An 18,085-nucleotide genomic window follows, 5' to 3' on the forward strand; every position below is an offset into this window, starting at 1 on the left:
GTGAAACTAGATCCAAGGCAGAGGACGAGAGACAAGGTCAAAAACACAGGCAAGGTTCGGCAACAGGAAAAACTCATGGAACTTGGTAATGGGCTTGAAAGCTGTAGCAGGAGCGGCAGACAATCTCGCACTGCGCAGGAGTGACGCCAAGGCATAAATAGGAGCCGGCACAGGTGGAAGAAATGACTTAATGAGAGATAGAAAATGTGGGCAGGGCCAGACAAGGCATGAACATGGATCATGACAGTATAGTGAGCTCGATGTAGAATCATTTTGTGAAACTGTGCTTAGAAGAAATTTAAGATATGTGTACCCTCTTTTAACCTCCCCCAAACATTGGAAAGATTTGACAGGTTAAAAATATTTAAATTTATGGAAAAGATACCCCACTCACTGAGGGGAGAAGTTGCAGAAACATTTTAAAATCAGTGAAGTGAGGAAGAGCTGGAAATATGGGGGATGAGTTACAGACATAATGTATAATGAAGGTATCTGAAAAAAAAAAAAAAAAAAGTTTTTTGACTAACTGTCAATAAACAGGGTTTGTTTGCAGATCAAAATGGCTGATACATCAAACCCAGATTTTAAGACAGTCGGCAACTATCATATTCTTAGTGTATCTAGAAGTAGATGAGTGAAGAGGTGAGTATAGTAATGCTTTCAAGGCTACAGGATGAGCAGAAATCACTTCTATAACCACCCACCATAGAGGTAATTCACTCTCCTCATATTGAACCCAATAATTCAGATTTTTTATATAGGTTACCCAGTAGTAGTACAAGAGGTTAGGTTGTGCCATTTCACCCAGACCTTAAGGCCTCTGTAAGACTTGATGGCGCAGCCTGGGTGGTTTCTTGCTCGAAATGTAATCCAAAATAAAACTGTTGACTTTGTGAGAAAAAGCTAAAGGGAAAAAATTTTGAATATTGCAATACATTGAAATAGAAGCATGGGCAGATATTAATTTTGACATCATTATTACTACAGGCCTCAGAAAGAATTTGGAAAGACCATAATTTAAAATCATGTCTAATTTGTGTCAGCAAGGGCAGGAAGTTTTTCTTATAAAGATGAACCATTTTGTCAGCTCTATACCCTTTTAAGATAGCCAAAACTTAAATTGAACATTTTCATTGTCAGATTATCAAGCAGATGCTCTTTGCCTCTTTGTTAATAGCAAATAACCCTCATTTAACAAGGTTAAATTTATATCTAGAAATGTTACCAAATGCATTCAGGACTGAAAGAGCAATGGGGTAGAGCGTGACTAGTCAGATAGGAGTAGTTGAAGGCCATAAAGATACAGGGCCACATTCAACTCCATGCTTTTTCTAGTTATGCTGGATATATTAGAATGAGACTGTAAAGCAATGGACAGAGGTTCCATTACAATGGCAAATAAAAGAGGACTTAATAGGCGTCCCTGCCTTGTAGAGCAATATAAGCAAAAATATTCAGTTTGTGCCATTTGTTCTGGCAGCTTCCAGAAGGGTTGCATTTAATAACTATATGCATTAGATAAATTTTACCCCAAGTTCAAATTTTCCCAAAATAGAAATGAGATAATACTACTCTGCTCTATCAAATGCCTTTTCAGTTTCCAGTGCAAATAAAGCCTCAGATAGAGGAGTTGTGGAGAGGTTATAAATCAGATTAAAGCTGAACTGAAAGGTATTTTGAAGCAAACATCAGTAAAAAATATAGCCATAAAATATGTTTTTGTAGATGTTTTAAATTTAAAACAAAAAAAATACTATATTTTTTGGTAATTCTGAATATTGAAAAACCGCTCAGGTGTTTTTGGCTTTTTCCGTGACAAACAAATTTCACACACTCAGGTGTGTGACAATCAGTGGATCTTTGTTTCTTTCTTCTTTCTTCTTTTTTCGTGACCACCCCGGAAGTGTGACGCCTGCTGAGCCACTGAGGTTCAACAAATCATCAGTGAATGGATGAATACTGGTAAAGGCTTCCAGAAAGTTAAAAACCTTTCTCAAATTTGGATTCATAAGCTCCAATGTAAGAATTGCTATTAGAGCTTGGGTTTTGGACTTCTACAAAGAGAAGCACCACTCTGACCCTCGTTACTACTGTGGACTGGCTTCACACCAAAAAAACAGGAGCTTTTGCCAGCAGCAGTCCTAATTATTTTTAATTTTAAAAAAGAAAGGCAAATGGAAGGTAGGATATCGCCACAGAGAAGGTGATGAGAAACAGGAAGCTGCTTACAGGCCGACAGCCTAAGATCAGTTTGGGATTCAGAGCAGTTTGTTATTGATAGAAAAATAGAGACAATCCATGTGTGATTAAACGAACGTAATAGTCTGAAACTGCTGTTGATTAGTTTACTCTGGTGTGAGAATTTATAAACGCTACTCTGAAGAACGGTGACGTTGTTTACAGGTTAGCATCTGGTTAGCATTGTTAGCATCAGGTTAGCTTTGAGTTACCAACGTTAGCTGTTGTTGTGTTGTGTACTGATGTTATGACAACAATTGGTTCTCACCATTCCACGTTCCTAAGTCAGCCATTATGCATGTTGTTTTGTCAGCCATGACGGTCCTGGTGATCATTAGAATCCAAACCTGAAGAGTTTTCATCTGATTACGGAGATCCAGCCGTCGATTCAGATTCATACTGGTATGGTTGTATATCTATTACTCCTGCAAAGTCTTCTGGCATTTCTTCATATTCAAAAAAGGCTTCTTTTTCCTTTCCAATAGTAAACAACTGGACAGTAGCGCCGTTCGTTGTTTTTCCAGTGTCTTTTAGGGGCCGGTCGGGGCACAGCGCTCGTCATGAACCAGGACGGAACTCCGCCCCACAAATTACCCACTTCAGAAATGATTGAGTCTAAAAACAGTTTATTTAACTTTAAGGTCAAAAACCAGGTCCCTGCAATGTTGTGTGGATGTGTTTGACTAAATAACATACATGAAATGTCAATTCTTTGAGATCTGATTTCATTTCAGCTTTAAATATTTTCTGGATGTTAAAAAACGAGTGCCTATTGTGAATAAACTCAGTAAAACTTTTATTAAGTCCTTGGCTAATAACTTTGCCAACAATTTGAAGTCAACACTTAATAAAGTAATAGGATGATACAAACTGCATAATAATGGGTCTTCACCCTTTTTTTAAAAGCAATGAAATAAAAGCCTGGTTCAAGGTTTGAAGGAGCATGTCTTAGTTAAAAGACTCAACAAACATCTCTAGAAGGAATGGGCCCAGTTGCTTACAAAGGGTTTTGTAGAATTAGGATGGTAATCCATCTGGGTTTTTACCACTTTGTAAAAATTTGAGTGCAGTCTTAAAGTATATTGGCATGGTAGGACAGTTTAGTTCCTTGGCCATAATCTGAAGAATCTAAAAACTTAATGCACTTAGATAACCTGGCTTCTTTTTTCTAGATTTTTGCTGATAGGCCGTATAAGAAATAATCTCCCGCCTATAAAAGCCTTGATTACTTCCCACAACACTGAGACTGTGATCTCTGGAGCCCTATTAACTAGAAAGAAAAGAACACCCTGCTATCAACTACAATAATTTTAAAAAGAATCCATCTGAGTATAGGTATTGTGAATATGCACGAAAAAAGAATATTTTCTCTATTGATTTTAAACAGTGCCAGGGCTCCACAACATTAAACTCTTTCATAAAGTCTAATCGCTGTGGCCAACTTTGATTGAAAAGGAAAAAGTGGAGGAGTAGCAGTCTAAGAAAGAGCCACTCAGTAGTTAAACTCCCCTCTCATGGTCAAATCATTAGCAGTCAAATCTGGCAGCATTGAGATAACCCATTTAAAAAAGTTATCTTCCCAATTGGCAGCATATACAAGAGCCATAAATGTGCCCAAGGGCAATTAAATAATCTGCCAACAGAATCAGAAGTTGTTTTAACATGAACAAAGGGAATACCTCTGTGTATAAGAATGGCAACACCTCTTGATTTGCCAGGAAAGGATATAAGATAGATACATTTGTAACGACTGAGTTGGGAACGTGGAATGGTGAGAACTTATTGCCCCTAGGTCATTGTCATGACATCAACACATGACACTGCAAATCAACATAAAGATGGCAAGAGAGAGCTAGCATTGTTAATTCGAAGCTAACCTGATGCTAACCGAAAGCTAACTTGTAAACAACAATGTGAGCACACTTTGTAGTAACGTTTATGAACTCTCAGACCAGAGTAAACTAATCAACAGCAGTTTCAGACTGACATTTGTTTAATCACGGATTCATGGATTGTCTATATTTTTTCATCAATATCAAACTGCTCTGAATCCCAAACTGATCTCAGGCTGTCGGCCTGTAAGCAGCTCAGACCTTTTAATGACAGCACGCATTCATGTCACGTTTAAAGTAAAACTTCCTGTTTCTAGTGTCATTCTCTGTGGCGATGTTCTCCTCCACATTTGACTTTCTTTTAAAATTAATAACAGTTAGGACTGCTGCTGGCAAAAGGTCCTGTTTTTTGGCATTATGCCAGCCTATGGCAGTGAGTAACGAGGGTCCAAGCGGTGCTGATAGTAATTCCCACATTGGAGCTTATGGATCCAAATCTGAGGAAGGTTTTTATCCAATGGGACGCCAAAAAAAAACCTCCAGTGGTATTTTCTGTTCGGTTTGAACAAGTAATTACAACGAACTGAACTATATTGTAACAGTATTCATCCACTCACTGATGAACTGCTGAACCTCAGCGGTCATCACACTTCCGGGTTGGTCACGGAAAAAGTCAAAAACACCAGAGTGGTTTCTTTAATACTTTGAATTAATTTAATTTAATTTAAAACTTTTCCTAAAACAACTATTTTATGGTTATATTTTCATTGATGTTGGGTTCAAAACACATTTCAGTTCTTGTTGGCAAACTCCAAAGCTAGGGCCATGTCCTCAAACCAATGGGCTTGGCCGTTGGATATGGTGATGTGTAGGGTAGCTGTTTACTCTAGGCTGGACCTAACATTAGCTCAGCCTTGAAGCTCCTTCTTCTTTGGGATGAGACCTGCCCTATGTATGTAGATTTATATTTTAAAATAGATGCGATATTGTTGTGGCGTTGCTAATTTGAAATCGTGAACAAACAATGAACAAGTTTGTCCAGTTGTGGCCACCAGAACAGTTCACGCACTCTCTGCTTGGTACGAACTGTGCCTTGGTGTCCCTCATGTGCTAAATCAAGAACTCTGGCACGAAGTGAAGCAGGAACAACCAGTCGATCTGTCCCTCTCAATATTAGTGAACCATGAACTGACAGCTCAAGTCATACCTGAAAGTATGGAGCAAGGTTCACAGGCAAGCCTTGTTTGCATTTGGGCCAACATTTTTGGATCTAGTTGTGGAGCACTGACAGTTCTGGGCAGGTTTCACTGGCAGAGGTGAAATCTGGGAGAGAAATGGCACACAATGACTCTTTAAAAACAACCGCAATCATGTCAGGTTCCTCTGTCACCTCGTTTTCAGCAGTTAGTGGTAGTCGGGACAGGCAGTCAGCAGTGACGTTTTGGTGTCCTGGGTGGCAAGTGACGTCATATGTGAAGCAGAGCAATCGAGCGGACCATCTGGCAATCCTTAGTCCAGCACGACCGGAACCCTTAGAGGTGAGTAAGGTTGTAAGTGCTTGGTGGTCTGTACAAAGGACAAAACAACGACCCCAGAGGTAGGTTCTCCACCTTTCCACAGTCCAAACGCAGGCAAGAGCTTCACGTTTTGTGCTCAGCAGAAGAGAGTGTTCTGGCTGCAAAAGCGACAACTCTCTTACTTTGGTCTGAATGCAGTTGAGTTAATACCGCGTCCAGTCCATAATCCGACGTATCAGTAGTAACAAAGGTTGGCAACTCAGGGTCATACAGGGCTAAGGCAGGACTATTGACAATCAGTTCTCTGAGTGAAGTGAAACTAGACTGGGCTTCTGCTGTCCACTTGAAACTTAAATCTGTGGAGTCTCTGAGTACTGTACGTAGTGGCTCAATGACAGTCACAAAATCTGGAATGAACTTACTGTACCATGACGCAAGACCCAGAAAAGATCTCAGCGAAGACATGTTGTGTGGAGCTTGAGCATGAATCACAGCAGTGACTCTGTCCTGGTCCGGTTGAAGACCTTCTTTTGAAATGGTGTGACCCAGGTAGTTTAGTGAAGGTTGATTGAACCTGCATTTGTGCATGTTTAGTTTGAGTCCAGCATCAGTCAGGGCTTGGAGCACTCTTCGTAAATTTTCATCATGTTCTCTTTGTGTAGAGCCATAGCAGATTATGTCATCCAGGTATGCTTGTACACCTGGCAAACCTGCAAGAATGATTGACATCATTTTTTGAAAGGCCGACAGGGCAGAAGCTAAGCCAAACGGAACTCTGCAGTCCATCATGAGTGATAAATGCAGTAATATCATGACTTTCAGGATGCAGAGGCATTTGGTGGGAGGCAGAGGCTAAATCGATAGTGGAAAAAACAGTAGCCCCCCGTAGATTAGAGAAGAGTTCATCCATGTGTGGTAATGGATGGCAATCAGCAACAATGACTTTATTTGGCTCCCTTAGATCAACACACATGCGTGGCTCTCCCCCATCTCTTCTTTGTGTCACGACAATGGGAGAAACCCAAGGAGAAGCATCAATACATTCAATGATGCCCTTGTCCTGGAGGTCTTTGAGTTCCTCTGAAACAGCTTGTCTTACTGAAAATGGAAGTCTCCTGAGTTTTTGTTGCACTGGAACAGCATTTGGCAGTATATGTACTTTGTGTATGAAATTTTTAGCATAGCCAACTTCCTGAACTGACACTTCTGGAGCATTTTCAGGTACAGTCTCTGGCACAGCTGGTTGAACTGTAGAGGTAGGAGGAGTATTAGTAGTAACTACTTTTCATCCATCAAGTTTCATTTGTAATGCCTGAAACAAGTCCAAGCCAAGAAGAGCAGCACCTGACTCACCCACAACAAGAGTACCTGCAGTAGAATGGTTATCATGAGAAATAGTAGCTTTTAAGCACCCTTGTACAGAGATTTTCTCTTTTGCATAGGTAACAAGAGCAAATGTAGGTTCAGTTAGCACACATTCTGAGAAGTAGGTTTGGTAAACACTCTCTGGTATAATGGACACAGATGAGCCTGTATCCACAATCAGCTCTTTGCATTTTCCATTAACAGTCACTTGAACTGTGCAGAGGATCTTGTCTTGTATTGTATTGTTCATGTAAAGAACTGTTGGCTCATTATTGACGACTTCACATACCTCCTTTTGGGTTGAACGGCATACTCATGAAAAATGTCCCACTTTACCACACTTATTGCATGATATTTTAGCAGCAGGGCATGAAGGTGTGTTAGCAAGGTGGTTGAAAGATCCACAGCGGAAGCATGAACGGCGGTTACCAGCAGCTTGCGTCGTAGCTGGAGCAGAATTCGGCGGCTTCTTCTTCATGTCCCAGCGGCGGCTTGGCTTTGGTTGTTTTTGTATGGCCCTCACAGGAGCGGAAGTGCCAGCAGCAGTTGCATCAGAGAGAACGTTAGCATCTCTTAATCCAGTTTCAATTTGCAACGCCAATGTAGTAGCTTTAGCAAGAGTTAAGTCCGGTTCAAGTAATAGTCTGTCTCTTATGCAAGTATTAGCAACATGCTCGATCAGGTGGTCACGTAGCATTTGTTCCTCCATGTTCCCGAAATCACATGTAGCAGCCAAACCCGTAGAGAAGCTAAGAATTGGTTTACCATCTCATCTGGTCTCTGTGCTCTTTGTCGAAACTTGTGACGTTCAGCAATGACGTTCACCTTTGGCACAAAATGTTCTTTTAGGGCCGCAATAGCAGTAGCAAACGTGTCTCCGGTATTCGGCAGGGTGTAGAAAAGTCTTTGGCTCTCTGTGCCCAGGGCATGAAGTAGAACCGCACGCCTTCTGGCATCAGGCCAGCCATGCCCCTACGCAGCTATCGCCAGCATATAATTTTCGAACATTTTTAGCCATGTTGGAAATGGTATAGCTGGTTCCCCCGGACATGGCATGAATGGAGCAGGTAAAGACACAGAAATGGACATCCTCGTCGCCAATGTTGTGGTGTTGCTAATTTTAAATCGTGGAAAATAAATAGCATCAGACGTAGGTTAGCTTCAGCTCTCTTTTTTCTCTTCTTCATTCTCTTTTTTATACGACATATTTTAGCATACATAGTCAGAGCTCCCCCTTCTGTCCTTTTCATGTAACAGCACAACATAACAGATATGTCTTCATTACTAATCTTTATCTTAATGGAATTTGTGATTTTTGTGTAAAAAGAGTTGAAATGTGTTTTTTATAACTTTTTTGTCCACCTGAGGGCTTCAGCACCCTTTCTGAGGTTAGTAGAGAACAGGAAGTCATCACTGCTAGTGCAGTCAACAAAAAATAGGAGCACTTTAGCTCTTATTGCTCAGTTACTCAACTTCAGGTTCTGTTTTAACCTGTACTTACTGTAGAAACACCTCAAAACGTTTTTTGTTTTGTAGCCAGAGATACCACCTGAATATTAATTATGTTGGAGTTTTACCTGCAAAAATGGAGCTTTAAAATATGTTTTTGAATAACTGAAGATTGAGATACAGGAGTGCATGTTTTCAGTAAGACGAGGCACTTTTTAAGTGTTTGGAGTTATTCTTTCCAGAAAGCAAGAAAATAAGCTAGTAGCCAAAAAATACGCAAAATAGTGGCTAAAAGCTAAAATTTGTAAAATCACAGCTAAAAGTTACAAGTAGCAAAATGATAGCTAAAAGCTAATTGCAGCAAAACTGTAGCTTCACGCTAAAAGCCAGTGTACTGAGTAGGTTTTAGAGAGAACAATGTTTTGAAGGAATTGAAGAGATCTCAATTATTTATAAGGTTGATATTTTTATAAGAAAAAAGTTAAGTCAAAAGCACAAATTTACTATTCACAATTGAGCCAAACATTTCAATCTTGAATGGGTAAAAGAGCACATAATATGCAAGTAGTTTGACTACAAAACATGCGGAAGAAGCAATAAACAGGAAAAACAACAGTGTGAATGGTGAAATACATCTACAATACCGGATCCTCAATTACTTCAGACTTAAAGGGTCTGTTTGTCTATAAGAAGCATGCATTTTAATACCCAGAAATATAAAACAAGTCCGTATGTAATTTTATGGCTTATTTTTCTGAACTGAATGATGGGACATGACTTGGAAGTGTGGTGTGCTTACTGGCGTTTTTCTCAAAGATGGCCACAGGGATGACAGGTCATGTAGTCTAAAAGTTTCCCAAAAAGTGTTTCTAATTTTTTCAGTAAGTCCCCACAATTTAAATCAGTGTTTACATTTTGAAGAGATGTCTTCAGACAACAATGTAACATGATGAATTTATTCTTCACTAACATTTCTAGGAAAAAAATCTCAGTTTGGAGTGTGGATAATATCTGTTGATGTGTTGACAGTAATTATGGGGGATATTTTCTCTGTGTTCTATTAAAACTGAGTTTATACGGATGCTAATTTTCATCACTTTCCAATCCGTCAACTACTGAGTAGTATTAAAACTTTTGCACTGTGGGAATGAGATAGAAGATATGAGAGGCTATGGTGGTGTGGAGGAAGCTGAAGGCTGAGATATGCACTCTCAGGGGCTCTGACACATTTTCCTTCTCCCATGCATCAGGGCGAGCAAACTGTAACTCAGTTTGTTCCTCTTAAAGAAAAATGGAATACAAAAGTGATGCAAGCATATATGGAAATGATTCAAGGTTGTAGATAAGTCCTACAACCAGATAGTTTCATGTCTTCTCTGCTGCGTTTCAGCAAAAACAAAAGTTGTAGAAACAAAGAAGAGGCTCTGCTTTAACATAAACAATGTTACTGGTCAGGCAGTTAAGTAGACAGGAAAGCAAAGGGTCCTCCATGCTCAGCACTTAATGCTGAAAAAAAAAAAAATCATTAAAAAGGACTTCTCAGAACAATACATTTTATTTTATGCTAAAAGGCCTAGTTAGTTACTAAGGTGAAAATTAAAGCCATGTATTTATTTTTGCACTGGTAAAATTATGGTGTGTGCATACAGTCTTAACACATTCAGTCTTTGCTATTTGTGCCCTGCTCACACTGGATCAGAAGTGTTAGGTTCCCTTCACACTGAATGACCACTTGCTGTGACATAAAAGAATCTGTCAGAGCATGGATGGTCTTTACAGGTTCTTGGCAAGGTCTCTGGGGTTGTAATAGAGATGCAGTATGCTCCCCATTACACTGAGCTGCACAATATACCAGAAATATATCATCTGTGCAATATCAGTGAGCGCAATATCAATAATGCAAAGAACTACTTGGACTGCAGTAAATCAAAGACTTATTTCAAACCCCACCATGGTTTATGTTAATCATATATTTGACCAATCCAACAGAATCTCACTGGTCTTGATGCCTACACCTTGTTTAGATGATAGTGATGACAGAAGAGAACGTGAGGAAAATGTAGATTTATCACAACTGACGCTGTCATCTCAATAATAAACAATAATACTGCACATTGCAAATGTTTTTTTTTAATATCATGCTTTACCATGATAGAACATGATGGGTCATGACTGTGCAATTAATTAAATTTGTATTTACAGTTTTGATTTTATCTCTAAACTATCACAAAAACAATCAAAAAGAATGTGACTAAAATTGTTTTTGTCACATTCTTCTTTGCGAGCATGCTTTTTTGTCTTGCCTTTGCATGATGCACCCTTCTGCCCCCAAAGCTTAAACTCAAGTGCATATTGTTGCATCATTTTAAAAAATCAGCACAACTTAAACTGTGGAAAAAACAGCATCTAGTAAACAACCAAATGTAGAGCCAGTTTGTTTCTGTTGAAACACTTCGGATTCATAGACACAGATGTGCATCAAAAACATTATGTACAAGATGGTGATATGTGCACTACAAGAAACCTGCTCAACCACTTGAAAATCAAACACCAAGTAAAAATATTAGGATCCTTTGACTTCTGCCATGAATGACCAGGAAACCAATGCTGCCTTCGGCTTGTATAACGATAGATAACTTTCAGCGAAAAACTAAAAAGTCTTTGTCAGCAAAACAACAAAAAGGAAAAACTGCAGTGTCCTGATTATCATTTTGAGCATGAACAGAACTTCAGTAGTAAGGATATGGTGGTAGTGTATCAGGTTGTTGGGGGAGCATGGTGGCACTCATGGAGTGGGGCCCATACACACTGATGTGGCTTGGTCATTGAGAGTTTGAAGCAGAACTGGCCACACTGGCCTCATGCCTAAGCTCCAACCCCATCACATCCACACTGTCCAGGCAGCACACCACTTTTGGCAGCCCAGCTGCTATGCATTGTCTCACTGTTGTTCTTGCTACAACCAAAAGGATCATGCCATACCTTCACAACGCAGCTGCCATGACTAATCTATGCTCTCAATTCATCACTAAATACTAGGTATATGAAGAATAACCGATTAGTACAGATTCACTAACATGCAGGTGCACAATGCAAATATATTGGTAGAACAGCTGCGAACTGATGCAGTTTTGGGATTAAATCTAAATTCACTGGGCTATTAGATCTTTGTACCGATAAAACTCAACCTGTTTTATGATTAAATGAAGAGTCTGAAAGCAGTTTCCTTTCTTCTGGCATCCACTATTAAAAAATGTTAGAGAATCTAAAAAGGTAATATCCCTTGTATTCATTTTTGTCAGCAGACAGTTCTTTTGGCTGCACTTCCTGCTGATTAGGATTGTTGTTTTTTCTTTAGTGACTCCCAGTGTTCGTTCATGAGGAGAACTGGAGCAGTATTTGTTTAAATGGGAACAAACTGAAAGTGGGCTTCACCCTGATTCCTGGAGATCAGCAAATATTTCAGGAAAGAAAGGGTCAGCTTATGTTTTATGATTTATAATGACTGCTGAGTTACCGAAAGAATGTTAAACATATCTGCTGCTGGCAGGTTTTTGTTTTTGTTTTGTTTTTTCTCCATTTTGCACCAGGCCTCATTTTTGTGTATTATTAAATTGTGAGTCAAGTTTTATTAGACTTTTGTAATTTAAAACAAGACATGTTTGTGAGTAGTCATTTTGTTAGGTCGTATAAAAATGAGTCTCAATAACAATAACTGACATAGAATCATTCATTTGCTTTGTTGTATTGTATTGCATGGAATCTCCGTTTGTTGAATCACACTAATATTGTGTTGTATTTGAATTAAAGGCTGAATCGTATCACATCGTATCAGTTTTTCTGCTCAAGTATCTTTAATGAATTGGATCTTTGGCGGTCTGTTTGAGCTACGTACCAGATACCCAGCCTTACTAAATACTGCGCCACACTCAGTCATCCTTCATTTACCTTTTGGACACAAAGCAAGAAACTCTTGTTCTCCTCATGGTCAAGTCTGTTGGACAACAAAGGAAGAAGGGTGGATGTGGTTGAGGTACTGCACAGAAACATTTTTTCATGCATCTGATGGTCTTTTCCTCCCCAACAGCAAGACTAAAATGGATACTGGAGGACCAGTAACCTCACATATAGAAAGATTCTGTAGATTATGATAAGATCATGAAAATAACCTAGGGTAGACATGATACCTGTGGGAGTAGTACTAGTAGTAGTGCTAGTGTGGTGTGATCTTTTAGCTTGCAGCCTTGTCTTGATGCGACCTGAGAGAGTTGTGGCAGGACGGAGCCTATTACAATCATAATAGTATTATCTTAGGAGGATGAGAGTATCTCAAGAAGCAGAAAATAGTTGTAGTAGTAATAGTTGTAGAAAACCTATTTGGTAAGTACTAGAAGCATAGTTACCTTCACATTGAAGGAGGTTTTCCATATTTTCCAGGATCCAACCATCTTCTTATAGGTCATGGAGTGTATAGCGGGTATCATCATGAAATGTAAACGGAGTCTAAATAAAATGAGATTTTATTTGTAAATCATTTGTGATTATTCTTTTACTATTTACTCCAGCAGATCTGTTAATCATTAGAATGGAAATTAACTGTGATTCTGTTTATACTGTCTGATTCATTTTCCAACAACTGACTCTAGACATTTTTAACATCATTTTTTGAGGGACCGTATCTATAGAGCATGTTTGTAAACTGAATTTTTACTTATCATTTTGAAATGTTGGAAATGGTTAATTTAGTTTATTGATTTCGCACAACAAAGTAATCTCAGGGCACTATACAAAAAAAAAGCCAAATCATAAATCTAATTTAGATTTAGTCCTAGGGGATTCAATGGAAGGCAAATGGTCTTTTCATTTTTCTAGAAGAGGTTACACCTCTCATTCAAAGGGCTTCTTCAGATCAGAACTAAAAAACCTTTTGGATGAGAGGTGAAACCTTTTCAAGAAACATGCCTTTTATTGAACCACTTAGAATTATCATTTCCTGAATTCTTCCTGGAGAATTTACACCAACATAATTCAATTTCAAACTTTATTACAGTCAATTTATTCCAATTATAGCACAATACATTCACATTCAGTGCATTATAAAATGCCAACTAGTAAAAGTTATCTATCTAAAGAAGCCAGCAGAGATTGCGTCAAATCTTCACTTTGTTGCAATCTCCTATCCTGAGCAGCATGTTGGAGACAGTAGAAAGGAACAACTCTCTTTTAACTGAAAGAAACCTTCAACAGAATCACAATTAAGCTCAGGACAAGCAGTCATCTGCCTCAATTGGCTGGGGTTTAACAGGGCAGGAAAGCAACACAAGCAAACAGGAATTGGTCTCGGTGTAGTTTCTATGGAAAATAAATAAATAAAAACAGACTAATAACAGCTATGGGCAGCATGGCGAAATAGTGGTTAGAGTTGTTGCCTCACAGCAAAAAGGTCACAGGATCGTCTCCCACCTAGAGCCTTTCTAGGTGGAGTTTACATGTTATCCTTGTGCATGTGAGGGTTTTCTATAGCTACTCTGGTTTCTCCCACTGACCAAAAACATGCCTGTTAGGTTAATTGATAACTTTAAATTGTCCCTAGGTGTGAGTGAGAGTGTGAATGATTGTTTGTCTCTATTGGCCCTTTTCCACGGGGTCATACCGGCCGTACTTGGCTCAACACCGCGCACATTCAGAGTCTTTCCAATGGGAGATCCTACCCCTTCCAGCTCAGTTCTATAGTACCTGCTCGTCTGGGATTTCAAGAGTGCCAAGTTAAGCTGAAGATTTGACCTCAGCGGACTCCAGGCCATTAATTGGCCAGGGAGTGACGTTTATTCATGGCTCCGGCCAGTGGAGAGAAGGTGGCCTCAACATCAAACAGGACGGTGAGCGTTTTGTGGCATTATTTCACTTATTTACCCGTTGATGGTAATTTTGATTTGAACATGGATATTTTGAAAGTAACATCATTGTCTCCTGCATGCAGACAACGATCTAGCTAGTTAGCCATCCAGGCTAACTTTGTGCTCTGTCATTGTCTTAAAAAAATTGTCAGATTGTTAACATCTACTAGTTATTTGTTTGTTTGTTTTTTACATGTTTCAATTTTATGTTGTGCATGTACATAGGGTGTGTGTGTATTTTTGTTCAAGAATCCCTTTCCACACGAGATGTATTTGTCCACCTCCCTTAGAATGGACCCCCAGCTCCCATCCCTCTTCTGCAGAACCAGAACCAGCAGCTGCTTCGACACTGGCAGCATCCAGCACAACACAACAGCATGTACACTAGTAAGAAACTATAAACATGTTTCACACCACGGTTTTTGCAGTGATGGAGTACATTTTCTTTACTTGGATTAAAAAACAGATTGACAACTATTCAATGGAAAAAAATGAAATGAAATAAAAAAATCACAATATCCACTTTAGTAGTATAAAATACTCCCTTTTGAATGTACTTGAAGTATGACAGTAGTCGTACTTACACATAAATTCAACTCAGTTGTATGTGTGTACCTATTTTGGGGCTATAGCAAACACAAGTTTAAACTCTGATAAAGTGAAGCACAGTTAAAAAAAAGTTGTTTATAAATACAACACCAAAGTATTTTCATATTCCATCACCGGCTTTTAGCTGCAAGTGTAGCTCCCAGAATTTAATTTTTATACTTTTTATACAGGCTGTGGATGTACTGAACTGGGTCCAAGGGAGGCAACGGCAACCCTGCAACGGACTTGAGAGGGAAGAGATGGTACAGAATGATGTTGCCAATCAGGTGTTCCTGGGTGGTGCTGGGTGGGCTTGTGTGCCCATCCTATCTCTTTAAAACAGGAATATAAAAATTGTATGTAGTTTTTACTTTCCACAGGTTGGATTTTGATTCAGATTCTAATAAAAAAAATTGTGAGTAATGTGATTGTTTTGTTTTTCTGTTTAGTCTGTTAAGGCACTGTTGGGAAAAGAGTCAGGGTAAACAAAACATTTATCGGTGATATTTTGATGCAGTGATGGCTTACTTTTAAGAAAAAGAAACTTAAATAAGGTATTTTCTTTACTGACTGATTTGCTCACCAAAAAAACAAAAAAGTTCTTTAATGTGCAGAAGACAATTCAGTGATACCACCAGTATATCAAGGAATTCTATGCTGTACTAGCATCTGTATTTTGTAATAATGGATTAGTGTTTAATAAGAATTAACTTGTTTTCACACAAACTGTCATATGGTAAAACTTAAAAGTGGAAACATATCTGCAAAAAGTACAAAAGTTTTTACTGTTAAAAATCACAGTAAGATACAGTAGGAGTGCATGTGTGGCTATGACTGGGAAGGCAATGAGAGCATTTTAAAACTATTGTACAATAAATGCCTTTTCTTGTTTGAATGCCCAGACCGATAGTTTGCAGTAATAATTTTTTTAACCACAGAGCCATCTGAAACACACAGTGCATACTTATGTTTACACATAATGGCAGTAACTTGTATCTTTTACAGTGTTGTACATAGTACTTATTAAATACTGTACTATTAAATACAAGCTAGCATTAGCTTAGGATTATATGCTAGTTCGTATCCTCTCATCTTCGCTTGATGCAGAGGTCTGGCTTCACATACTCTCCTGTACTTTTTCTGATTTCACATCGAGTCTGATAAAAATCCACAAACCAAGCACCAGCTAAATCCATCATCCCGCTGTTTTCCTTTGCTATGTTGTTAGCCTTGTAAACTGCCTCCTGTTCTACTTTTAGAAACTCTAGGAACCACAAGTAAACCTGCAGTGGTTTACTTGAAGGTTTACTTATATTTTCCGTTACGAAAATATGGCACAATAAGGTTTTTATTATAAGCTGGAGCTTGGTTATTGAGAACTTTGTATGCTAGAAGTAAGGTTTTAAATTCTACTCTAAATTTAACAGAAAGCTAATGGAGAAAAGTGTATAAAAAAACTTGTGCTGATATGAAAATCGGCAACAGATGAAAAGGTTTGACTCTTTGATTTGTTCAATTTGTCCTATCCTGAGTAAAGAAGAGGGTCTTCACCAAGTCTCACCAAGACAAGGACAGGCTCAGCAACAAAGTCTGTTTCTATCAGGAACTGAAAAGTTTCATGTTCCATGTTTTGTTGATTGTAAAGATTTTTTTTTTTTATTAACCAATCATATACATGGGAAATTTGTTGAAATATCTTAACCTGCTTTTTAATGCAGGTTAAGATACATGTTCTTTATGTGTGATGTTGAATATATGTATAATATGAAGAGTCTAACAGATTTAACAGACCTTGCACGCTGAATTTTCTGATGCACTTGAAAAGACCAAAAGATTGTCTAAATTCATTCTTCAACATATCTTTAGGAAAAGCTAATCTAGTCTGATAGGGTTTAATATTCACTGAATTCATTTTAGCCATTCCTGAGTGCTGGTAAATGGACAGCAAATAGATGCAGATGTGTAGAACATGATCATTAAATGTGTTCTTATCAGATGGTCTCATCCATTTACAAATTTGACTCCATATCAGTAGGAAAAATGAAACCTTTTCTCAGGTGATGCTCAGACTCACCTGTGTCAGTATGACAAAAAACATCAGAAACATTTCACAATCCTACAAAGGAAAGTTGAATGCTGCCAACAACATGACAGAGAAATAAAGGAAAGTGCAGTAAAAATTGTGTGTAAAGAACTCACTGTTGCATCACCTGTTTTCACTGCTCGGCCCGTTTACCATGGCAACTAGATGCCAGTTGGGTTGTCAGTGTGGGTGTAGAAAGAAGCCTGGAGGAAAAGCAAATGTGTGTATAATCTATTAACGCTGCAAGACAAGGACAGGCTCAGCAACACAGGACTGTTACATCAATGAGAAGGAATCTTCCACCCCCACCCCATGACTTACTCAGCAGGTTTCAGTCTTTCAGGTTCCTCTGTTGATTCTGTAAATGAAGGTAGTGAAGGACCAGTTTTTATGGCAAAGACATAATACAGTATGATTGTAGATCTTCATGCAGCCTCAAACAAACCCCTCAGATGTGTATTCACTTTGAGTAACCTATCGATTTTCTGTCTCTTATCACAGGAACAACAGAACGAGTCTGTCTCATACAGGGTACCGTGGAAGCCCTCAACAGTGTCCACAACTTTATCGCCGAGAAAGTCCGTGAGATGCCCCAGAGCGCCCAGAAACCAGAACCAGTCAGCATACTGCAACCACAGACCACAGTTAACCCGGATCGGGTCAAACAGGTTAGAATCTGTGCAATCAATGGTGTCTTTTTCCTTAAAAAGCAGCTGGATTCCTGCAAAATTTCCAACTTCCAAGCTATTTGCTTTAGACTCAGGACTATTCAGTATTCTAAACTGGTAGTTGTGGTGTGAAAATGATCATCAACAAGGTCAGTTGTTCTAGCAGTGGTTCGTAGAACTGAAAATTAAATTTTCAGCAAAACAACCTGAAGTAACTCTGAAGTCTTTGTTAGAGGACAATGTTTTCTTTTTCTTTTATTTTACCACCATGTTTATTATTTTACTGAAGCTCTTGATGAGCATTCAAAGAAAAATGAATCATATAGTTCCATGGTGAGTAGTGTTTGAAATAAGCTGTCCTTGTTTGAATGCTATGAAAGCCCTGTCCACATGGGAACGGCGCTTTGTGAATATGTTAAAGGTTTCTATCATTTCAACTTTGCATCGA

General features: G+C 38.7%; 2 protein-coding genes across 6 annotated transcripts in view; one reads left to right on the plus strand and one right to left on the minus strand.

Moving 5' to 3' along the window:
• LOC108248434 (synaptotagmin-like protein 2) overlaps positions 1-18,085 on the minus strand; it is a 281,347-nt gene that overhangs the window by 147,961 nt on the left and 115,301 nt on the right. The window lies entirely within an intron of this gene.
• nova1 (NOVA alternative splicing regulator 1) overlaps positions 1-18,085 on the plus strand; it is a 57,462-nt gene that overhangs the window by 33,101 nt on the left and 6,276 nt on the right. For both annotated transcript variants that reach the window (XM_017428346.2, XM_017428347.2), the window contains exon 3: positions 17,471-17,637. In XM_017428346.2, the coding sequence (XP_017283835.1) occupies positions 17,471-17,637 (167 nt within the window). The remainder of the gene's footprint in view (positions 1-17,470; positions 17,638-18,085) is intronic.

The sequence above is a fragment of the Kryptolebias marmoratus genome, linkage group LG2, assembly GCF_001649575.2.
Source record: "Kryptolebias marmoratus isolate JLee-2015 linkage group LG2, ASM164957v2, whole genome shotgun sequence".
Classification (NCBI taxonomy): domain Eukaryota; kingdom Metazoa; phylum Chordata; class Actinopteri; order Cyprinodontiformes; family Rivulidae; genus Kryptolebias; species Kryptolebias marmoratus.